We start from the raw sequence: 25,335 nt of genomic DNA on the forward strand, positions 1-25,335 counted from the left end.
ATATCTTAATTGAAGTTTGCTACTTTGTTATCTTGGAGTTTGCTACTTTGATATCTTGAAATGTGCTACTTTGATATCTGGAAGTTTGCTTCTTTGATATCTTGGAGTTTGCTTCTTTGATATCTTGGAGTTTGCCAAAACTTAAGTGGGGAGTATTTACCAAAGAAATACTGTAAGCGATGAAATACCAAAGAATGGATTGACTTGTATTTAAGTGCAAAAATAATACAGTCCGACGTGTAGACAGTTCATAAACAAAATATTGTTTGACTTTCTTCAAAATACCGATAATAATTTAGCTTCGCCCGTTAATGCACAGTATTTCGTAAGTTTCAGTACAATCGTCACAGCTTTAATCAGTGCGCGATCTTCATAACGTCAGTATGAAAAATGCAAACTTGAAGCAATTAGTTTTTCGATAAGGCTGTTTGAAGAATTTTATTTTGGATCGAATCACTACAAAGCGGCTTGTATCGCTGTTCTTCTGGAGTAAAAAAAATCTTAAAAGCAAGTTGAATGCCTTATTTAGTTATTTATACGCTTTAATCAATATGCACATTTTAACGTTAGTTTTTGCGTTTGGATAGCAAGTGCAATATATCTATCGTTAAACTGAAACACTTGATGTTATTTTTAATTGATCTTATGGGATCTGAGCATACCCAGACCATATCGATATGCATGATGATCGATATGTGTTTGATCTGGTACGTATTACTTACAAATTACTACAACAACGCAAACGTGAACGATTACCAAACGGACTTTATTTGTTATGGATTTTTAACAGAATCAACCTAACTGATTGGGAAATTATGATAAAAATCAAGAGCTTATTAGCATCTTGTTAATTTAAGTTATTTTAAGTTATTTTATTATGCCTGAATCGATATTGAAAATGTGTGCGTCAACAAAACCAAACGTAACACACATCACGGTATTAGTAAGCGCGTGGTTTATAAATTATACAGAAATACCAAATGTAAAAGTTCCAATGCACTTCGCAACCAACATTGGATTTTTTATAGAAAAAAAATCACAACATATGTAACATTTCATTTGAGTATTGTTTACATGATGCAGTGATATGATATGATGTCACCAATTCATTTGTAAGACGCGAGAACTACCGGTAATTATTTATTTACTGCTTGTCTGATGTTGTCCTTTTAATTTATGCAGTACTTTTATTTTAATTAAGTTGTTCTCGACGTTTTGTAATAAAACATTGCGCGTGTACCAAATTATAGGAATCGCCATTGTGACCACTCCCAGTCATTGACGTCCATTTCGTGCAGAGCGGGTGCCGGAGGATGTAGGTGTGAGTCCGGGGGTCGTTCTTACATGTCCGGTTGCCAATTGTGTAAATTGTTCAATCGAAAAATACCGATTGAGGTCCTGCAAATCGGCCAGCGTAAAGAAAAAAAAGAGAGATTCATTAGAAAAGAAGAGTCATAAGTCAATACGCGTGACGGGACTCGTGAGTAGTGACACTAATGCGCTGTCAAACACCTATAGATAACAGATGTTATCTATAGGTCTTTGGCGCTGTCAACCATTCTGTGAATTGCATTCACGTGTTCCCGTCGATCATGACCTTAAACTGTTATAAAAACATTGGGCAAAGCAATATATGTTCATTCCGCAGTGTGCGCGTCAGTTAAAAAAGCCATATGCTCCGTCGGCTAATAAACCTTTGCAACTCAATGTGGGAAAGACAGTTTTTGCGAGATTTGAAGTTTTTTTACCAAGGGATACGACTGTTGAATATGCAGAACAACGTAGGGTTATCTCTCCTGTGTGTGTTATTGAATTTCTTGTTTGTCCGATGGCAATAATATTGAATTGCTTGTTGTTGTTGTTCGTATTGTCTTGTAGATTATTAGTTGAATGTGATATATTTGCTTATTTATTATTAAAATGGTATTTGAATATTGGTCTTTAGCGATATCAATTTTATATTTCTGAGTATAATGCACGTATAATTAATCCAAACTATATACTGTATCGATATCAATTTTATATTATTAATGCACGTATAATTAATCCTAACTATATGAAAACTATCCGTTTGTGTTTATATTTCAATGTGCTGTGTCTCCTTTATATATCGATAATCAAACCGTAGACTTGGAAAATACGAACATCACATATATTAGCATACAAGATAAAACGTTGACAAAACATATCAAGTCTGCGTGATGGAGTGGTATCATGTTTAAAGCATTGTTTTTAACCCAGTTATGCCTAGTGGACTCTCCCATCCTTCTTAATTGGATCAATTTATTTCCAAAATTAGGGATGTCAAGTATATTTATTTCCATATTTAGAATATTTCTTACAGAAATTCCTTTAAGCAAACAGCGCAGACCCTGATGAGACTCCGCATCATGCGGCGTCTTATCTGGTCTACGCTGTTTGCTAAGGCTTTTTGTAGACGCTAGGCATAAATGGGTTAATGGACATTTGCTTGAATCTTGGCGAACGTGATGTTGTTGTTTTTCTTTAACTCATTTAAGATTATTCCCAATATCGCTGTTATAGCAGTGAGCAAGTTAAAATACTTTAAACTCATACACATGTCCGTGAACATTTAACCATGTTAATTCCCAATCCCAATACTGTCCGGGACAGTTTACAAACCGTCCCGGGCGGTTTCTAAACTGTCCCGGACAGTTTAGAATAGTTTTGGACCAGTTCGTACACCATATAACTCCATGGACAAACCCTTCAACTACCGTAACTCGGTCCTCTGAGATTTGGTGCACTTCAAACGGGGATTCTTTGGATGCGTATGGCACGGCGGTGTTAATTAAGCCCCAATGGTCATCATTTGAGCAGGTACCACTTAAAAGAACCCCGGGTACCGGTATACGAAAATTAACCTCGGGTACGGAACATACGCTTAAAGGCGATTGCCATACTTCGGAGTACTTTTGAAGTATACTTTAGAGTCCCCGGGGAACTTTTAAGTGGTACCTGAACCGACAATCACCAATTGAGCGTTAATTAGACAGATTACCGTAACACTAAGGCTAATCAGGAACGAAACTTCCCTGGATTGTCCCTAAGCTAGAAGAGTATTTCGTTAATTGAAAATTACCATAAACGCGGAAAATGTCGTCTCTGATGAGCCTGTGAAGACTGTGCAGTCTAATCTGGGACGACACTTTACGAACATGCATGTAAGTCCTGTGTTTCAAGAACGTACTATGACACTTTTTGGTCAAATTTTTTTGTCAAATAAAAAGAAACACTTAATTCACGTAGACTAGTGGTACCAGGGGTGAAATCGATTATGAACGGTGTACTGGATCATGGGTTATCAGTGCATCATGGCATACCGTGTAATTTGTGTAGCACAAGGAATGCTCTAAACCAATACACGCGCTCAAAAGCGCAACCTATGTGCCGCATGTGTGCGTTACTCAAAGAGATGGCGATTTGAAAGCCCAAATCGTTGAGCAATCGACCACGTGCAAGTGTGGCTCAATGGGTCATTGCCGACCTGAAATGGCCTACAAGTCACCTGGGGCCGGTGACTAGAAGCCAATTCTTGTCACCCTAGGGTGACTTCAAGCCGACGCTTGTCACCCCAGGTTGACATGAAGCCGATTGTAGTCACCCGGGGTGACATGAAAACGATTCTTGTCACCCGAGGGTGACTTCAAGCCGATTCTAGTCACCCTCGAAATCAACATAAAGTCACATTCGGCAACAATTTTACTTTTTTAACAAAAAATACCGGAAATTATTTGGTCGTTCAATTGCGAGGGAATTTGTGTAAAAATACTATAAAAACTAAACTAGAGCTAAATGTCTAAAAAAACTAAATTCTATTAGATACCTGGATGCGTACAGTAGCCGTTTTAAAAAAATACACGGGTGACAAGAAGCCGATTCTTGTCACCTGGGGTGACTAGAAGCCGATTCGTGTCACCCTGGGGTGAAGCCATGAAGCCAGATTCTAGTTACCCGGGGTGACTAGAATCGGCTTGAAGTCACCAAGGGTGACATAAATCAGCTTCTAGTCACCCCGGGTGACTTGTGGGCCATTTCATGTCGACAATGACCCAATTAACGCAAGTGTGTGATTATTTTTTTTTGCCAAAATTATAACTAAAATATTATTTACCGCGTTCTAGATTTTGACCTCAAATGTAACTGGAAAAGTTATGGTACATTCATCAGGATTTTTTTCAGATTCATCATTGTTTTATTTACAATTTTAATTAATATTAAGGCAGATGAATTCAAGCTTAAATTTAAGAGAGTGATTTAAAAAAAGATTGCTTTTGACCTTTTAACGTAAACACGCCAGCAAAATGTAGAATTGCAAATGCAAGGCCAAGGAAAAATATGTCACAAACATTTCAGTTTCAGGACAAATAAGTTTAGCCTAGGGATTTCACATTTTATTAGGGACACCTAGAAGGAGAACATACATGTTTAAAGAAATTTAACTCGAAACTTAAAAAAACACAAACTTCAACTTCAACTGTAACAGTACAAATTGCAAAACTCCAACTCTCAGCTTTTGACCCGCTGGATACACATAAAAGCTCAAAGCCTTGAAGAAAAACGTAAAATAATTAATAGCGGAGTACTAACTATGTTTAGTATGATTTATTTATGAAATAAACTTATTTGACTCTAGAGGCTCATTACCACAACTGCCTGAACATCAGCACAACATTAATTTTATTATATGAGCAAACCAGTTTGTTGGTTCCAGACACAACAAAAGCAGGGTAGTCATAAGTAGCAATTGCCAATAAAGTAAATGAAGCCTTGAAACTTGCAAAAGCTAATAAGGGACTACAATTTCCGCCTTGCTGTCTGCTTAGGCTAATCAAGGACGACAATTTGCGTGAAGTGGATCTTCGCCAAGAAGAGACTTCCTTTAAACTCAAAATTCCATCATAGCGGAAAGTGTCGCCCTGGATGAGCCTGTGCAGAGTGCATAGGCTATATGGGACAACACTTAACAGACATGCAGAGTGCATAGGCTATATGGGACAACATTTAACAGACATGCAGAGTGCATAGGCTATAAGGGACAACATTTAACAGACATGCAGAGTGCATAGGCTATATGGGACAACATTTAACAGACATGCAGAGTGCATAGGCTATGTGGGACAACATTTAACAGACATGCATAGTGCATAGGCTATATGGGACAACACTTAACAGACATGCAGAGTGCATAGGCTATGTGGGACAACACTAAACAGACATGCAGAGTGCATAGGCTATGTGGGACAACACTTAACAGACATGCAGAGTGCATAGGCTATGTGGGACAACACTTAACAGACATGCAGAGTGCATAGGCTATATGGGACAACACTTAACAGACATGCAGAGTGCATAGGCTATATGGGACAACACTTAACAGACATGCAGAGTGCATAGGCTATATGGGACAACATTTAACAGACATGCAGAGTGCATAGGCTATATGGGACAACACTTAACAGACATGCAGAGTGCATAGGCTATATGGGACAACACTTTACAGACATGCAGAGTGCATAGGCTATATGGGACAACATTTAACAGACATGCAGAGTGCATAGGCTATATGGGACAACATTTAACAGACATGCAGAGTGCATAGGCTATATGGGACAACACTTAACAGACATGCAGAGTGCATAGGCTATATGGGACAACACTTAACAGACATGCAGAGTGCATAGGCTATATGGGACAACATTTAACAGACATGCAGAGTGCATAGGCTATATGGGACAACACTTAACAGACATGCAGAGTGCATAGGCTATATGGGACAACACTTAACAGACATGCAGAGTGCATAGGCTATATGGGACAACATTTAACAGACATGCAGAGTGCATAGGCTATATGGGACAACACTTAACAGACATGCAGAGTGCATAGGCTATATGGGACAACACTTAACAGACATGCAGAGTGCATAGGCTATGTGGGACAACACTAAACAGACATGCAGAGTGCATAGGCTATGTGGGACAACACTAAACAGACATGCAGAGTGCATAGGCTATGTGGGACAACACTAAACAGACATGCAGAGTGCATAGGCTATATGGGACAACACTTTACAGACATGCAGAGTGCATAGGCTATATGGGACAACACTAAACAGACATGCAGAGTGCATAGGCTATATGGGACAACACTAAACAGACATGCAGAGTGCATAGGCTATATGGGACAACACTTTACAGACATGCAGAGTGCATAGGCTATGTGGGACAACACTTTACAGACATGCAGAGTGCATAGGCTATATGGGACAACACTACAGACATGCAGAGTGCATAGGCTATATGGGACAACACTTTACAGACATGCAGAGTGCATAGGCTATATGGGACAACACTTAACAGACATACAGAGTGGAAAGGCTATATGGGACAACACTTAACAGACATGCAGAGTGCATAGGCTATATGGGACAACACTTAACAGACATACAGAGTGCAAAGGCTATATGGGACAACACTTAACAGACATGCAGAGTGCATAGGCTATATGGGACAACACTTTACAGACATGCAGAGTGCATAGGCTATATGGGACAACACTTAACAGACATGCAGAGTGCATAGGCTATGTGGGACAACACTTAACAGACATGCAGAGTGCATAGGCTATATGGGACAACCCTTAACAGACATGCAGAGTGCATAGGCTATATGGGACAACACTTAACAGACATGCAGACTGCATAGGCTATGTGGGACAACACTAAACAGACATGCAGAGTGCATAGGCTATGTGGGACAACACTAAACAGACATGCAGAGTGCATAGGCTATGTGGGACAACACTAAACAGACATGCAGAGTGCATAGGCTATATGGGACAACACTTTACAGACATGCAGAGTGCATAGGCTATATGGGACAACACTAAACAGACATGCAGAGTGCATAGGCTATATGGGACAACACTAAACAGACATGCAGAGTGCATAGGCTATATGGGACAACACTTTACAGACATGCAGAGTGCATAGGCTATGTGGGACAACCCTTAACAGACATGCAGAGTGCATAGGCTATATGGGACAACCCTTAACAGACATGCAGAGTGCATAGGCTATATGGGACAACACTTAACAGACATGCAGAGTGCATAGGCTATATGTGACAACACTTTACAGACATGCAGAGTGCATAGGCTATGTGGGGCAACACTTTACAGACATGCAGAGTGCATAGGCTATGTGGGACAACACTTTACAGACATGCAGAGTGCATAGGCTATATGGGACAACACTTAACAGACATGCAGAGTGCATAGGCTATATGGGACAACACTTAACAGACATGCAGAGTGCATAGGCTATGTGGGACAACACTTAACAGACATGCAGAGTGCATAGGCTATTTGGGACAACACTTAACAGACATGCAGAGTGCATAGGCTATATGGGACAACACTTAACAGACATGCAGAGTGCATAGGCTATATGGGACAACACTTTACAGACATGCAGAGTGCATAGGCTATTTGGGACAACACTTAACAGACATGCAGAGTGCATAGGCCATATGGGACAACACTTAACAGACATGCAGAGTGCATAGGCTATATGGGACAACACTTAACAGACATGCAGAGTGCATAGGCTATATGGGACAACATTTAACAGACATGCAATAAATCCAGCCATTCCAGAGGCTCAATCGTTTTGAAAATTAAATTAATTTATTTCATGAACCGGGATTGGTCACAGAGGAACCTGTTAGAAGTTAGAACCTTTGCCAAATAGCTACGTTTTTTATGCTCATGGCTTGATTCAAATGATTGTGACAATCTGAATAGCTGTAGTTGTTTTGTTTTTTCAGAACTTGTCAGCTTCCATCTGCCTATGATTTTGAGGCGTTTTATTCGGGTTGCCCAGTCTGTTGTACCTAGATCAGGATTACTGCAAACTGAGACCTGCCTTTGTTCTACCATGTCAAAAAAACCTGGCGTCAGTGCAAAAGATGTTGTACATGATTCAGAAAACAACGAGTTTTATATTCAGCTTAATGGTAAATACTAAATGGAATTCACAATAAGCCATCATTAACTTAACATTGAGTTATTTTTAATAGATTTTTTTTATAATTCCAGTGTTTTTACATTAGCAGTATGGGCTTTTTAATGAAATAGTCTTCAAAAGTCTGCACACTTTCTGCTTTTGTGGTATTTTTTGCTTTTAAGCAAAAATCGATTTAAGGCGGAAAGTGTCGTCCTGATTAGACTGCACAGGCTTATCTGGGCGGACACTAAACGCACAGGCATTAAGCCCAGATTTCCTAGAACAAGGTTCAAATGGTTTGCTATCTTATAAATCCTCATGAGAGAAGTACTGTCATGCGTAAAGATTAGCCTGGGCAGTCCACACAGGGACGTTAATTTCTGCTTTAATAGTATTCTTTGTTTAAAAGAAGTATTTCTTAGCAAAAATCCCGTTAAGGTGGAAAGCGTTGTCCCTGCTTAGCCTGTGCACACTGCACAGGCTAATCTGGGACAACACTTCATACGCATTCATTAAGCCAAAATTTCTGAGAACAAAGCTTTGTTACCTCAACAGCAACGGCTATCTTGCCAGGGGCCTGGCAAATGCCTGAGGATTCAAAGCTATCTAGCCCTTTATCACAGATTACATGTATAAAAACGTACTTATTACATATGTAGCACATAATTTTTTTAATGAGTTGACATGGTTGAGATCATTTATCTCTTTCAGAAGGGGGCATAGAAGGAAAGGCATATCTGCAGTACAGTTTCATCAAGCCTGATTATGTAGATCTGCAACACACAGTGGTCCCAGCAGAGTTCCAAAACAGGGGAATTGCTAAGGTTCTAGCTCAGGTAAATATTCAGTCTTTGGACATGTTGGTTTTGTAGTGTAAGTTTTAGCAAGTGATGTTAAATGTTTGGAAAGTTTTGCATACATTTTATATTTAATCTTGCTTGCATCAAAAGCTCAATGCTTATTGAGATGCTTTTTGTGTATGTTTCCTGGGCAGAACCAATACTTTGGGTAATTTCTTGAGAACAATCCAAGAGTGGAGATAAAAACCGACTTTCTGTTCATTAGGTGAGAACAAAATCCACTACGCCTCCATGACCATCAAGACTTCCCACTAGACATGGAATATGGGCCTCGTTTTGGGAACAGCATATATATGCATGTGCATAAAGTGATGTCCCAGATTAAAGTGTGCTTTCAGCACAGGCTAATCTGGGACAAATCTTTATGCACATGCATTAATCCTAAATTGTGCAGAGCAAGGCTTACTTTCATTGGGCCACATACTATCATTGGGCCACGTACTATCATTGGGCCACGTACTATCATTGGGCCCCGTACTATCATTGGGCCACGAACTATCATTGGTCCACGTACTATAATTGGGCCACGTACAATCATTGGGCCACGTACTATCATTGGGCCACGTACTATCATTGGGCAACGTACTATCATTGGGCCACGTACTATCATTGGGCCACGTACTATCATTTGGCTACGTACTATCATAACAAAATATTTGTCAATTAAATGAAGTATTGTAATTGATGGCCTAGAAAAACATTGTATCAAAACATTACTGTTGATATTTTTTATTGTGGTATTATTTGACTGCATATTTCAGACGGTGTTTGACCATTTTGTATCCAAGGGCATGTCCATAAGACCTACCTGCAGTTACCTTCAGAAGTTTTACAACGATAATCCACTACCCGAGTATCAGGCCAAAGTGAGACTATGATTGGCCGAGTGGTTTACATTTATCAAATAACGACTATCGTACCAACATGAAAGGATTTTGCTTATGAGGATTAATTGTATTGAAAATTGATATCCTCGCACTGCAGGCAATATAAACTTGACATGACACCACCTGTATATTCCTCTTGATATATGTAGCAGAATTACACTACGATCATGTGGATGTATTTGAATACAATATAAAGTGCTCATAATTTTGTCAGTAACTGACAACTGCTGTGCTAATCACAGAGGGAAAATTGCCTTAGAAATAATTTTAATACACAATTTTTAGGACTTGGTTGAAAAAATATTCGAAAACCCTAAGCACTTTATGTATGCTATCATAGATCATGAGTATCGGGTTGATAATTCAAGCTTTAGCTGGTGTAGACTGTATTGGACTTGCCAGTATGATGAAATTGTGTCTTATGCCATGTGTGTCCAGAGTAGTTCTAGAACAGACTCGGCCATTGCACATTATAGTCAGGGGCTAACCTGTAAGTTATTAAGTCACACATAGTTACATGGTCTCATTAGGGGACAGGGTAGGTCCTGATCAGACTGCGCAGGCTGGTCTGGAGCTAGGCGGGGCACATATGGCAAAATTCAGTTATACTTAAATTTATTTCTTCATTTTTAGCTCGGCTGTTTTCGGAGAAAACCCTAGGTATTGTCATAGCCAGTTCGCCGTCAGCCGTAGGCGTCGTGCTAAAACCTTAACATTGGCTCTAAAATCAGAGTGCTTCCACCTACAACTTTGAAACTTCATATGTAGATGCACCTTGATGAGTTTTACACGCCACACCCATTTTTGGGTCACTAGGTCAAAGGTCACTGTGACCTCTAATATAAAACTTTAACATAGGCTCTAAAGTCAAAGTGCTTACACCTACAACTTTGAAACTTCATATGTACATGCACCTTGATGAGTTCTACACGCCGCACCCATTTTTGGGTCACTAGGTCAAAGGTCAAGGTCTCTGTGACCTCTAAAAAAAAAAATCTGACAAGCTTTCGCAGCCAAGCGTGGCACCCGTTATGGGGTGCTCTTGTAATTCCTTTAATGTATAACTTCTTTTTTTATTGATAAAATTGTTTATTGTAGCATTAAATTGTCTTGTTATTTGTTATATATTCATATTTAACAACTACAAAACCACTTTTCAGTTGGTTGATTTTTGTGTCTGTTAAACTTTGTCTACCTGACAACAAGATTTGCAGAATTGTGAACACTTAAAGGGACTTGATTACAAGTTTGCAAAATCATGCATCACATGATAGAATAATTCAGTCTTTGTAAAACTGAATATCAGTTTTTGGAAAATTTTAACAACCCACAATTCTTTACTAACATGTGTTTACTAAGAAAAATCCACTTATATTGTTATCTAAGCATGAAGTTTCAAAATAAATTTAAGAATAAACAACTAACAGAGTAATTAAATATAAGTCCAAAATATGGACAATTATTTTATTTTATATCTGAACATTCCGAAGTTCATGACAAAGTAATCTATTATAAAACACAAAACAGCATTCAACAAGTGTTACAGAAATGCAATCGCATTATGTAGTAACAAATTAAATCCAGTTACAAAATGAATGTTTTTTTATCCTCACAAAACAGAAATCAAATGTAAAGATAACTTCACGTAGAGCATCAATTTAAGTTAATACAAAAGAAAATATGAAGTAATCAAGTCAATACAAATTTTTAAAGACAAAGCCCATACTAAAATACTATGACAGGCAAACCATTGCTAAGAAATTGAGCATACCTTTTGTACACTATGATTTTTTGGATACTATGGCTACTGATCAGAAAAAACAAATAATGCTGAACTTGCAATTATGAGACTGATCTTTTAAACAAGAGGGCCTGAAAGGCCCAAAGTCGCTCACCTGAGATAAGATATTATTGGGACAAATCTTCTGACAAAGTTTCATGAAGATCGGAAAATAAATGTGGCCTCTAGAGTGTTAACAAGTTTTTACTTTAGCCATATAAGGAAAAATGCCCCACCCCCTGGCAGCCATGTTTTTAAACCAACAGGCATCATTTTTTAACTCGTCCAAAATATTATGGGGATTAATATTTTGACCAAGTTTCATGAACATCGGACAGTAAATGTGGCCTCTAGAGTGTTAACAAGATTTTACCATAAATATAAGGAAAAATGCCCCACCCCTTGGAAGCCATGTTTTCAAGCAAACATAATTATTTTCAAACTCGTCCAAGATATCATTGAGACCAATCTTCTGATCAAATTTCATGAAAATTGGACAATAAATGTGGCCTCTAGAGTTTTAACAAGGTTTTACTATAGCCATATATACATGTAGCAATATAAGGAAAAATGCCCCGCCCCCTGATGGCCATGTTTTTAAAGCAACCAAAACCATTTTCGATCTCATCCAAGATATCATTGGGACAAATTTTCTGACAAAGTTTCACGATGATCGGAAAATAAAAGTTACCTCTAGAGTGTTAACAAGGTTTTACTATCGCCATATAAGGAAAAATGCCCGCCCCGTGGTGGCCACGTTTTTCAACCAACCAGCATCATTTTATAACCCTTCCAAGATATTACTGGGATGAATCTTCTGACTGAGTTTCATGAAGATCGGACTATAAATGTGGCCTCTAGAGTGTTAACAAGATTTTACTTTAGCCATATAAGGAAAAATGCCCCGCCCCTTGGCAGCCATGTTTTTCAAACAAACGTAACCATTTTCTAACTCATTCAAGATATCAATAAGACAAATCTTCTGACCAAATTTCATGAAGATTGGACAATAAATGTGGCCTCAAGAGTGTTAACAGGTTTTACTATAGCCATATAAGGAAAAATGCCCCGCCCCCTGGTGGCCATGTTTTTCAACCAACCGGCATCATTTTCAAACTCGTCCAAGATATTATTGGGATGAATCTTCTGACCAAGTTTCATGAAGATTGGACAATAAATGTGGCCTATAGAGTGTAAACAAGATTTTATTATAGCCTTATATAGCCATATCAGGAAAAATGCCCCGCCCCTTGGCAGCAATGTTTTTCAAGCGCAGGTTATCATTTTTGAACTCATCCAAGATATCATTAGGACAAATCTTCTGAACAAGTTTCATGAAGATCGGAAGATAAATGTGGCCTCTAGAGTGTTTACAAGTTTTACTATCGCCATATAAGGAAAAATGCCCCGTCCCCTGGCGGCCATGTTTTTCAACCAACCGGCATCATTTTCGAACTCATCCAAGATATTATTGGGATGAATCTTCTGACCAAGTTTCATGAAGATCAGACAATAAATGTGGCCTCTAGAGTGTTAACAAGATTTTACTATAGCCATGTAAGGAAAAATGCCCCGCCCCTTGGCAGCCATGTTTTTCAAGCAAAGGTTACCATTTTTTAACTCATCCAAGATATCATTAGGACAAATCTTCTGAGCAAGTTTCATGAAGATCAGAAGATAAATGTGGCCTCGTGTTAACAAGGTTTTACTATAGCCATATTAGGAAAAATGCCCCGCCCCTGGCGGCCATGTTTTTCAACCAACCAGCATCCTATTCAAACTCGTCCAATTTTATTCGGATGAATCTTCTGACCAAGTTTCATGAAGATCAGACAATAAATGTGGCCTCTAGAGTGTTAACAAGATTTTACAATAGCTGTATAAGGAAAAGTGCCCCGCCCCTTGGCAGCCATATTTTTCAAGCAAACTAACCATTTTCGAGCTCATCCAAGATATCATTGAGCCAATCTTCTGACCAAATGAAGATTGGACAATAAAGGAGCCCTCTAGAGAGTTAACAAGGCAAATGTTGACGCCCCACAATGGACGACGGACAAAAGGCGTTCACAAAACCTCACCTTGAGCACGTTGTGCTCAGGTGAGCTAACAAGAGATGTCAGAGGACAGCGCGCTCGACTATTCGAGTGCTTGACATTATAACGTAAGCCATCATGGGGAAACTGTTCATATTCAATAATTTATTAGACAATCTTTAAAAAATAACAAAGGAAATTTTTTTTTTTTGGGGGGGGGGGGGGGGGGGGTTAGAGGGGGTATAATGTGGGGTGAAAAAAATAATTGGGGGGGGGGGGTAGGGGGGTGAGAGGGGAGTATAATGTGGGGTGTGCACCTTTATTAGATGTTTTTAAAAAAAAATGGGGGTAGGGGGTGAGAAGGGGGTATAATGTGGGGTGGGGTAATTTATTAGATGATGTTTAAAAAAATATTTATTTTTTTTTTGGGGGGGGGGGGGAAGGGATTCTGGGTAGGGGCATGGGGTATTGTTTGGGTGGAATCCATTGTGGTATTCAGGTAAGTGTTGTTTTGTCAAAGTAATAATAAAATGTGATCATAAATAAAGAAGTTATGGCAATTTAAGCAAAATGTACAATTATCTAAGTGTAAAAGGGGCCATAATTATGTAAAACTGCTTGATACAGTGGTCTGCTCTAATTAATAGGTTGGGGTCATGTTGGTAAACAAGTATGCAAAATATAAAAGCAATATGTCAAAGGATATAAGAAATATTTGGGGTAGTACGCAAACTTTAACATAGATTTATCAATAATATGCATATTCTAAGTATAAAAGGGGCAATAATTATGACAAAATGCTTGATAGAGTTGTCTGCTCTTGTTTATAGGTTGGGATGATGTTGGTAAACAAGTATGCAAAATATGAAAGCAATATGTCAAGGGACAATGAAAATAAATGGGGGTAGTACGAAAACTTTAACATTTGCTGCATATATTAGTGGAAAAGGGGCCATAATTATGACAAAATGCTTGATAGAGTTGTCTGCTCTTGTTGATAGGTTGGGGTCATGTTGGTAAACAAGTATTCAAAGAATAAAAGCAATATGTCAAGGGACAAAGAAAATATTTGGGGTAGTACAAAAACTTTAACATTTGCACGCTAATGCAGACGCCGACGGGAGTAGGATAGCTCCACTATATATATTTCATTTATAATAGTCCAGCTAAAAACAGAACAATTAATTAATATACTTTTTTTAAGAAGTACATCAGCTCAGCACCAACAATCATTTTTATAATAAATATTTATTTGATATTATAGTTGTAATTTTACTATTACGGTTATATGTTCTTCATTTTCGGAACACAATGTTCTTTAATGTCAGATTTGTTTTGTGCTAAAAATGCACGCATTTCTTAACTTTGTTGTTAGAACTTTGAAAACACAGGGCAGACCCAGATTTATCATTACCAATCTGTAATTAACTTCTCACATATAAAATAATAAAATATCTTGGTACTTCTTCTGAAATTACCATGATACAAAAGCACATACAAAATCAGGATGCAATTGACATTGAGTTTCAGAGTTGCTAATGAATTTCACACCTCATACCAGTACTCCGGTTGGCCTTGATGATTTAAGACAAACTGGTCGGCAAACATAAATGACTATTCTCTCATCACAAAAGATTAATCCAGCAACAGTTCTGACAAAAAAGAAGTTTCTTGGATTTACACTTATTGTTCTCACAGCTGGCTTTTCATTTTAGTTCAGCCACAACACAGAGTTTATCAACCCTTTGGTCTCTTGAAGTGTCCAAACAAAACTGCTTCACACAGTCATGTGCATCCTATCTCAATAAAACACAGACAGCAGTAGTAGAAGTAGTATTAATTTTGACCTTGCAGTCAAGGATAACCCATGAAAGTGCAAGCACTTATTTTCAATCAGGTCTTCTGGTTTTGCTGAAGCGACAGCAATCAGAAGAGACAGTATTTAGATACAAGGAATCCGGGTGCAATACCCTAGCAACTCTTTAAACAATCAAATAGAATTTATTAGTTAATGCACACATACATACACAATGAAATATCGTATCACAGAACAATATACCCTATATTGATATTCAGTCCGCCGCAGACTTAGAGTCACTCAATGTATCTTTCATTTACAGGGATGTCTTTAAAACAATTATAAATTGTAAGTCTTCATTTAAAAGAAAAATTATAAGCTGTCACAAGAGTTTCTAACTGAATCCTTAAAACATTTATAATATTCAATAAATTAAGCACATACAAAACCCCTTTGGAATGTATAACATACTCTGTTCATCTATATGAGCCATGCTCTGTGAAAAGGGGGTTTAATGCATGAGTGTAAAGTTTCGTCCCAGATAAGCCTGTGCAGTCCGCACAGGATAATCAGGTACTACACTTTCAGCCTAAACTATATTTTTGCTAATAAAAAAAGAAAGAGTCGTTCCTGATTATTCGGACGATAATGTCTGGGACGTCACTTTGCGCACATGTGTTATACCCCCTTTTCACAGAGCATGGTCTATATATGCAGTTAGCTTCTTACTAACTCTTTCGTAGAGAGAGGAATATTCAATTTTGTATCAAAAAGAGAAGTTAGAAGCTAACACAATAATTGAGTGCAATCAATAATCATTATACAATTAGAAAAACACTGCAAGTGTATGCTATAACAATTGACGTGCACATGTGCAGTACATTTTGTTGAAACTTTAGGATCAACACTTTTCTTTGTTAAACAATCATAACAAAACTGCTTTAAATAGATTTGTTTTAAATGAAACAAGATTGGCTGACACATGCTTGAAAAGCAAACTAAACATCTTGCTATAAGATAGAATATTTTATTTCTTTTATTTTATTTTTATCTAACCCAAACAATTTTTTATTATAAAATTCAATCATTTAATCACATAAATACATACACAAAATATGCATATGAACAACAAATTAAGACCCATGCCAAATTACAACCAGTTCATTATATAACCCAGTTTAAAACAAAAACAGCTTTCAATAATTTTTTTAGATGAAACAGCATTTTTCTAAACAAACCCAAAAATATATATAATTAAATAATTTAATCTAAAATATGCATATGAACAACTGAATAGGATTTATGTCACATAACAACCAGTCCCCCTATATAGTCCACTGATACAGCAGTCAGGCGAGGTACTATCGTGGCTCCCAGGCCCCGTCGTCAAAGGGGTCGATTTGTCTCCGCTGATACGCCTCCTGGAACTCTGGGCCCAGCCTCTGTAGGTCACCCTCATCACGTATAACTCCCTGTACAGGGAAAACAATTCATGTGCGTAAAGTGTCATCCCAGATTAGCCTGTGAAGTTTTCACGGGCTAATCAGGGACCAGGCTTTCTGCTTTAATCGTATTTTTCGATTAAAAAAGGTTACTTCAAAGCAAAAATCCATTTAAGGCAGAAAGTGCTGTCCCTTTAGGGACTGCATAGGCTTATTAGGGATGAAACTTTTTGCCTAGACAGAATATTTATGAAATGACTGTTACAGTCACTGTAATGTAATGGTGCAATGTTCATGACTGTTACAGTCACTGTAATGTAATGGTGCAATGTTCATGACTGTTACAGTCACTGTAATGTAATGGTGCAATGTTCATGACTGTTACAGTCACTGTAATGTAATGGTGCAATGTTCATGACTGTTACAGTCACTGTAATGTAATGGTGCAATGTTCATGACTGTTACAGTCACTGTAATGTAATGGTGCAATGTTCATTCTGATTGTAAGTGATCGCCACTCTGTAGATATAAGGTTTAATGATTGTGTGTTAAGTCTCATCCCAGATTAGCCTGAGCAGTCCCCACAGGCTAATCAGGAACAACACTACAGGTCTTGACTGGATTTGTACTAAGTAGAGACTTCCTTTAAAAGAAAAGTTTAATAACAGCAGAAAATGTCATATCTAATAAGCCTGTGTGGTTTGCACAGGCCCTTCTTGGACGACACTTTACCCACTTGCAAAAATCCCTGAGGCGCAAGTAGCAAAATGACTACAACATTAATAACATTAATAACTTTTTTGCACTTTTACATATTACTATTGGATAGTTGGATAGTTCACCTTCATGATCTGTTTTGAAATCCTAATTAACAACTGAACAGACTCCTCTTGCATACACAGTTGCTTACCTTGGGCAGGTATCCCAGGAGACGCATGGCGTGCTCTCTCAGCAGTTTCTGCCTCTCCTCCTCGATGATATTCCTCCTGAAAGCCTCCATCCTCTCTTCCTCCCGTCTGCCCTCCAACTCGCGCTCCCGGTCAGCGGCGAACTGCACACGCCTGTCCTCAATGAGGTCCTCGACTGCGCGCTTGTGCTGCAGCTGCTTCATACGCCTCTTCTGGGCGTTGAGCTGCTCTATCTTGTCATCCTCCGCAAACTTGGCCAGCATCTGGAGTGTAGAGTATCGAGCGTTCAAAATGGTACTAAAATCATGGAACAGTTATGAAAAAAATCAACATTTAAAAGAAAATTGGATTGACAACAAAACAACAAACAGGTGGCTCAAAAAAGAACATACGCAGTCAGAAACTGGGATTTACTCTAAAGCATAGCAACAGTGGTGGATATAGTTGACATTTATTAAATTGTACTGGGATAAGTAAAGAAATATAGACATATATGAGTAAGATAAATTGCTGAGTGTGGGATAAAGTAGACATTTATTTATTATATAGCAAGTTGTTGAATGAAGATACATAGCAGTAACAGTATTAATTGGGTTGATGTCACTAATGGTGTTCATTTGTTTCCCAATCTCAGTGAAAGGTTGCTGGCAATCTTTCATTATTCAGCTCAATGATTTCACTTTTGCAATATGGTCAGAACAGTAACAGTGTGTTTTAATGAACATCCATTGACACCACAACAATAAAATATGTAGTTCACGATTTTTTAACTTTTTTATTAACTAGCCTTTTCATGACAGTGAACGTGCTTTAAACATACAAAACTGGAATGTCTTTCTGATTTATATCCATGGTTGTTTGAAGTCATTCCCAGTTCACATATTTGTCAATCACCAAAACTTTGTGAAAGACCTTTGTTCTTTCAACAAACTTGAGAACAATGCCATTTACAACAAGACTATTGCCAAGCAATATATGTCCTCTACCGGCTCCACCATTGTCAGATTTTTTTGATTTTTTTTATGTTTGTTGCCATAGCAACCAGAATTTTTGACGTAGGAAGAAAATGAAATGACATGCATTATGTCCATATTGCCATCTATCCATGTTTCAAGTTTCATGAAAAAATATGAAGAACTTTTAAAGTTTTCGCAGGATCCAGAAATAACACACCATTTTCAGCAGTATTTCGAGTCTATTTGTTGCCATAGCAACCATAATTTTTGATGTAGGAACAAAATGAAGTGACGTACATAATGTCCATACTGCCATCTATCAATGTTTTAAGTTTCATGAAAAAATAATAAGAACTTTTAAAGTAATCGCAGGATCCAGAAACAAACACCATTTTCAGCAGTATTTGTAGTCTATTTGTTGCCATAGCAACCAGAATTTTTGACGTAGGAACAAAATTAAATGTTGTGCATAATGTCCATATTGCCGTCTATCCATGTTTCAAGTTTCATGAAAAAATATTTAGAAGTTTTCGCAGGATCCAGAAAAGTGTGACGGACACACAGAGCGCAAACCATAAGTCCCCTCCGGTGAAACTGGTAGAGGACTAATATAATCAGCAAACAAATTACAAAAACATTTTAAAAGGCTTTTTTTGTTTGGACTATTGGGAATCGACAGCCAATGACATCATATTTTATAAATAATGTTCTTATGCAAGTGGATATAGCTTCCAGCAAAAAGAGTTCAAAGTCACATTCGTAAGGCCTCTCATGAAATATTCAACAGAATCAGTCTTATCCACCACCCAAATTTGTGTACGTGTTAACACTTCATCTGAAGAAATAAACTCTGGCTCAATTAAATTGGTGGAAATCCATGGATCCACAAAAAAACAACCCCCATGCCAAACCTGTTGTCTGAATGCCTCCTCCTCCTTGTCCTCCGCCTCCTTCCTGAGCTGCTTGAAGTGGATCTGCTGGGCGTGTTGCTCCTGCAGCTCCAGACGCTGCCGGATACGCCGAGCCATCAGGTCCTGAACAGACGAAGGTCAAGGGTTCACTTAAAGGTACTTTGGTAATAGTGCCCATGTTTATTGATATACATTCCCTGTATTGTCACTTCATTTGGTTTAATAATCTTTGAATTGGTAAAATTTTTAAAGGACATTTAAATTGCAAAGGTACAATTTTAGGGTAGTAATTATATTAGCACAGGCTTATCAGGGACACAACACTTTCCACTTTTATTGTATTTTTGGTATAAACAAAGTCTCTTCTCTGCAAAACCCCAGTCTGGGTCAAAAGTGTCATCCCTGATTAGCCTAAGTGTACTGCACAGGCTAATCTGGAACAACACTTAAAGCACATGCATTAAGCCCCGTTTTTCCATCCTGTATACATACCCTCTCCTTCTGCCTCTCCCGTTCCTCCTGCTCCTCCAGGTGCAGCTCCATTCTGACCCTCTCCATCTCTTCTCTCTCTTCATCCGCACGAGATATCTCCTCTGCAAGCTGGCAATCAGAGAAATACAGAGATTATTATAGGGAAATATTTTTTAGTTTTAGAACACGGTATATTTTAGTGATTTATGTGTTAGTTTCCAGTAAATATTTGTAGAATATAAACTATGCAAACTGTTGGTACAAAAGAGAAAGATTGAAATAATGATTTAATTTTCATATTTTGCATAAAAATAACATATTTTTATTGAAAGGAAAGGAAAAGTAAAAAATTCAATTATACAAAAATTCCATTATAAATAAAGCAGAAAACTTCAGGTGAAGAAAGTTCACCAGTAATTCAATTATTGTAAAAATTAAAAATTCCATGTAGGCTGCAAGAAAATATTGGTGAGAAATCAAAATATTTGACAGGGATTTCAATAGACGCAGAATCCTGCATTTTGACACGAGCAAATTAAAAATGACTTGTTTTTGACGCAACCCTTTTTTCTGCCGTTGAAGCATCGAAAAATTGACCCGTGCTTCAGTCAGTTAACATCTCGAGTTACATGGTAATAAATCCTGCTGTGCTCCTATTAAATTGAAATTAATGTTTCAGTTTTTAAAACTTGGTCTATAATCGAGGGAATACCCCGGGCATTGTGTATCTTATCTCATCTCTTCCAATACACATGTCACCGTCTAAATAGTGCGTGGGCACTAACTGGGTAGCAGCAGTGATTACGTGATGATTGATTAACCATCCGATAATTGCAGGGTTTTTTGCAGACTTTGCAGACGGCACGGTTAAAGAAAGTCGGCAAAAAAAATTTAAGAAAAAACAAAATTGATATATTAATTACGTAGATCAACTAATAAGTCCAGCAAGTTTTGTCAGTTTGTTAATACACCGATAATTACGAGTAACACCCATCTTATATAAACTGGAATCTCAGTTCATTTTTTTATACTTACAAGTCATAATACTAAACATGAACATGAAGAAAACACATTTCCTCGATAAGATATAAATTATCCGAGTAGAATTTAATTGCTACGTCATGACCTTATATTGTAAATCGCGGACGTATTGTAAATGAACATTCAACCCGCGTTCCTTATATTGTAAATCGCGGACGATTGTAAATGAACATTCAACCCACGTTTAATTAAAAAAATGTTGATTCAATAATGGAGACAGCATGAACTGGATTTAACAAACATTTGATAAGGTTTGTTAAACCAGATAACAACAAGGAAAATTTGGATTATTAAAGTTAAACTACTACTGGTAAGGCATTCTTAAGTGTATATATTTCAGACATGTATAGTATTTGGATAAACATTTTGTATAAAAGCTATCATAGGGATGATGATAATATAATGAGGATAAATATGTGATGAAAAGGTGCTACCGGTACATATCTTAATTTACTTAAATGTCTTAAACGACTATAATGTGTTATGATGGAGTAGATTTTAATGAGCATATATCGTTTTTACAAATAAACACACATGTAGTATAGTGAAAGAAATAATAAAAGTTGTAAAATAAACATGTTTTGTTTTTGAAAAACTTAATAGTCGATATTGTTCGCACAAATTATTAATATTTTGTCCTTATCTGTGTGTGCCAATTATATTAAAATATGTTGTGTCATGTATCATGGTATTTTTATCTAATAAAGCAGTATAACTTTTTAAGATATTGTGTTTCTCTTAGAGCATATTTTTATCTAAAAAAATGAATAATACAGACAAAAACACAATTAACGCGCTTCAAAATGACCCCAGCATTTTTCAATATGACTCCTCAAAATTTCAGTCCAGGGGTCATTGACTCCTGGTTTTTAAAATCTTTTGAAATCTCTGACTTGACAATGTTTTTATAAACAAAACTACATAAACATATGACCCAACCGTTGACAAATTAAAACTCTGCAGAACATTGTAACAAGATAAATATTACTTAATCATTGACAAATGAAAACTACATAATATTAAGCATAATGTAACCTACACAACATCAATATAACTTTACGCTTTCCTAACTTTAACCTTGACAAATAAACACCCTACATTGACAATCACATCTTAACCAACACATGGTGACCAGGTGCAGTATAACATGCAATCCACTGCATTAGCGGCATTAACTCCTTTAAATATAACTTGAACAAATTCAAACTCTGCCTAATAAGCACAATTTCACCAACAGGTCACCAGGTGCAGTTTAACCTACCGCCTGCTGCACGCGGGCCATTGAGTCCTCTTTGGCCTTCTTCTGTGCCTGCCTCTCCCCCTCTCTCAGTTTCTGCAGGGCCGCGAACTCCTTGATCCTCTCGTTCTCCGCCTCCATTCTCTGCCTCTCCAGCTGCTTCCACTGCTCCCGCGCCTCCTTGAAGTCACGTATGAACTCCTGGGTCGCCTTCTGTTTCTGTAGGGCCAGCTCTCGCTCTCTGCAATACATTTGAGCAACGCTCTGTGAAAACGGGGCTTCGTGTAAGGTTTATTCAATATGGGCCGCGCTCTGTGAAAAGGGGGTTTAATGCATGTGCGTAAAGTGTCATCCCAGATTAGCCCGTGCAGTCCGCTTAAACTGGATTTTTGCGAAGAAGAGACATTCTGTTTACAAAAAATACCATACAAGCGGAAAGTTTCGTCTCTTCACAAAGATGGAAAAAAAACTGAAAGTTCAGGGTGGTTTTATTCTTTTCTAGGACCAACTCAAACAAAATACATGGGCAAGGTTAAGTCCAAGGTCTGCTGTTTTACAGGTATTAATAATTTACCATAGGGGAGTGATTTTATCTGCTTAAATCCTGTATTGTTTTTGCAATTAAATGCACTGCATAAAATTAGCTTAGCTTCTGCAATATTTTTTGGAATAATTGGACCTGAGACTGCATATGTTTTGAAAGAATAAATTTTTCAAGGAATCAATGTATTCCTAGTTTTGTGTGTGAATTTTTTTTTGACAATAAAGACAGGGGAACAGCAAACTTTTACTGATAATAATACTGGTTCATGTATAAAGTCTTTAGTATTACTAACATCCACTTAACTAATCCCTAAAAAACCTCTGATCCTTTTTGTATATCTTCCGCTCTATCTTGTCTACTCATCTTTGATTCTCCTCATAAAGCTTCCTCACTATCTCGTCTACTTACCTCTGATCGTCCTTGAAGATCTTCCTCACTATCTCGACTTCTCATCTATGATCCTCACTACTTTGTCTACTCACCTCTGATCCTCCTCGTATATCTTCCTCACTATCTTGTCTACTCACCTCTGATCCTTCTTGCATATATTCCTCACTATCTCGTCTACTTACCTCTGATCCTCCTTGTATTTCTTCCTCACTATCTCGTCTACTTATCTTTGATCCTCCTCATATAAAGCTTCCTCACTATCTCGTCATATTACCCCTGATCCTCCTTGTATATCTTCCTCACTATCTCGTCTTCTCACCTCTGATCCTCCTTGTATATCTTCCTCACTATCTCATCTATGATCCACACTATCTCGTCTTCTCACATCTGATCCTCCTTGTATATCTTCCTCACTATCCCGTCTACTCACCCCTGATCCTGCACATACATCTTCCTCACTTTCTCGGCTACTCACCTCTGATCCTCCTCATATATCTTCCTCACTATCTCGTCTACTCATCTTTGATTACTCTCATATAAAGCTTCCTCACTATCTTGACTAATAACCTTAGATCAAGACTATCTTGTCTACTCCCCTCTGATCCTCCTTGCATATCTTCCACACTATCTCATGGTTCATACAGGTAATGGTCAATAAAATTCCAGGACTTTTCAAGGACTTTTCCAGGAATTTTTTGTTTTTTCAAGGACTTTTTCAAATCACTCAAATACAAAATTAATGGCCATATTAATCATTCATAATACAATATATACACTACGCATCCCGCGATTTTTGCCTAAATCACCGACATGCGGTACCCCTGATCCTCCTTGTATATCTTCCTCACTATCTCGTCTTCTCACCTCTGATCCTCCTTGTATATCTTCCTCACTATCTCATCTATGATCCACACTATCTCGTCTTCTCACATCTGATCCTCCTTGTATATCTTCCTCACTATCCCGTCTACTCACCCCTGATCCTGCACATACATCTTCCTCACTTTCTCGTCTACTCACCTCTGATCCTCCTCATATATCTTCCTCACTATCTCGTCTACTCATCTTTGATTACTCTCATATAAAGCTTCCTCACTATCTTGACTAATAACCTTAGATCAAGACTATCTTGTCTACTCCCCTCTGATCTTCCTTGCATATCTTCCACACTATCTCATGGTTCATACAGGTAATGGTCAATAAAATTCCAGGACTTTTCAAGGACTTTTCCAGGAATTTTTTGTTTTTTCAAGGACTTTTTCAAATCACTCAAATACAAAATTAATGGCCATATTAATCATTCATAATACAATATATACACTACGCATCCCGCGATTTTTGCCTAAATCACCGACATGCGGTACCCCTGATCCTCCTTGTATATCTTCCTCACTATCTCGTCTTCTCACCTCTGATCCTCCTTGTATATCTTCCGCACTATCTCATCTATGATCCACACTATCTCGTCTTCTCACATCTGATCCTCCTTGTATATCTTCCTCACTATCCCGTCTACTCACCCCTGATCCTGCACATACATCTTCCTCACTTTCTCGTCTACTCACCTCTGATCCTCCTCATATATCTTCCTCACTATCTCGTCTACTCATCTTTGATCACTCTCATATAAAGCTTCCTCACTATCTTGACTAATAACCTTAGATCAAGACTATCTTGTCTACTCCCCTCTGATCCTCCTTGCATATCTTCCACACTATCTCATGGTTCATACAGGTAATGGTCAATAAAATTCCAGGACTTTTCAAGGACTTTTCCAGGAATTTTTTGTTTTTTCAAGGACTTTTTCAAATCACTCAAATACAAAATTAATGGCCATATTAATCATTCATAATACAATATATACACTACGCATCCCGCGATTTTTGCCTTAATCACCGACATGCGGTGGACATTATTTATTTTTGGTGAAAATTCACCCCAATTTCCACGGATTATCACCCAGTGTCACCTGCAATCGGGCTTGATCATCGCGAATGTTATCAAAATGATCTCCGCGGTGATTCACCGCGATTTACGGTGTTCGCGTT

At 37.8% G+C, this 25,335-nt stretch overlaps 2 protein-coding genes across 4 annotated transcripts in view; one reads left to right on the plus strand and one right to left on the minus strand.

The window, feature by feature from the left end:
* Positions 1–376: 376 nt before the first annotated feature.
* On the plus strand, positions 377–10,944 carry LOC127869279 (protein NATD1-like). Of its 3 annotated transcripts, none has more exons than XM_052411715.1 (4): positions 377–507; positions 7,851–8,039; positions 8,741–8,865; positions 9,651–10,944. In XM_052411715.1, the coding sequence occupies exons 2-4, from the start codon at positions 7,874–7,876 to the stop codon at positions 9,765–9,767; spliced, it is 408 nt and encodes a 135-aa protein (XP_052267675.1). In that variant the 5' UTR covers positions 377–507; positions 7,851–7,873; the 3' UTR covers positions 9,768–10,944. The 3 variants fall into 3 exon arrangements, with proteins under 3 accessions (XP_052267675.1, XP_052267674.1, XP_052267673.1); XM_052411714.1 differs by lacking the exon at positions 377–507 and adding an exon at positions 4,095–4,178; XM_052411713.1 differs by lacking the exon at positions 377–507 and adding an exon at positions 4,100–4,172.
* Positions 10,945–15,570: 4,626 nt separating this feature from the next.
* LOC127869276 (meiosis-specific nuclear structural protein 1-like) overlaps positions 15,571–25,335 on the minus strand; it is a 31,155-nt gene continuing 21,390 nt past the window's right edge. Inside the window, exons 6-10 of the mRNA XM_052411706.1 lie at positions 22,378–22,594; positions 20,097–20,204; positions 19,605–19,727; positions 17,740–18,000; positions 15,571–16,859 (exon numbers count right to left, since the gene is read on the minus strand). Of these exons, the coding sequence (XP_052267666.1) occupies positions 16,749–16,859; positions 17,740–18,000; positions 19,605–19,727; positions 20,097–20,204; positions 22,378–22,594 (820 nt within the window). The 3' untranslated portion in view covers positions 15,571–16,748. The remainder of the gene's footprint in view (positions 16,860–17,739; positions 18,001–19,604; positions 19,728–20,096; positions 20,205–22,377; positions 22,595–25,335) is intronic.

The sequence above is a fragment of the Dreissena polymorpha genome, chromosome 2 (genome assembly GCF_020536995.1).
Source record: "Dreissena polymorpha isolate Duluth1 chromosome 2, UMN_Dpol_1.0, whole genome shotgun sequence".
NCBI lineage: Eukaryota > Metazoa > Mollusca > Bivalvia > Myida > Dreissenidae > Dreissena > Dreissena polymorpha.

Coding starts and splice junctions, on each gene's coding strand:
- LOC127869279 (XM_052411715.1), top strand. CDS start 7,874: ATGATTTTGAGGCGTTTTATTCGGGTTGCCCAGTCTGTTGTACCTAGA. Junction 8,040..8,740: donor GTTTTATATTCAGCTTAATG/GTAAATACTAAA, acceptor TATCTCTTTCAG/AAGGGGGCATAGAAGGAAAG. Junction 8,866..9,650: donor TTGCTAAGGTTCTAGCTCAG/GTAAATATTCAG, acceptor TGCATATTTCAG/ACGGTGTTTGACCATTTTGT.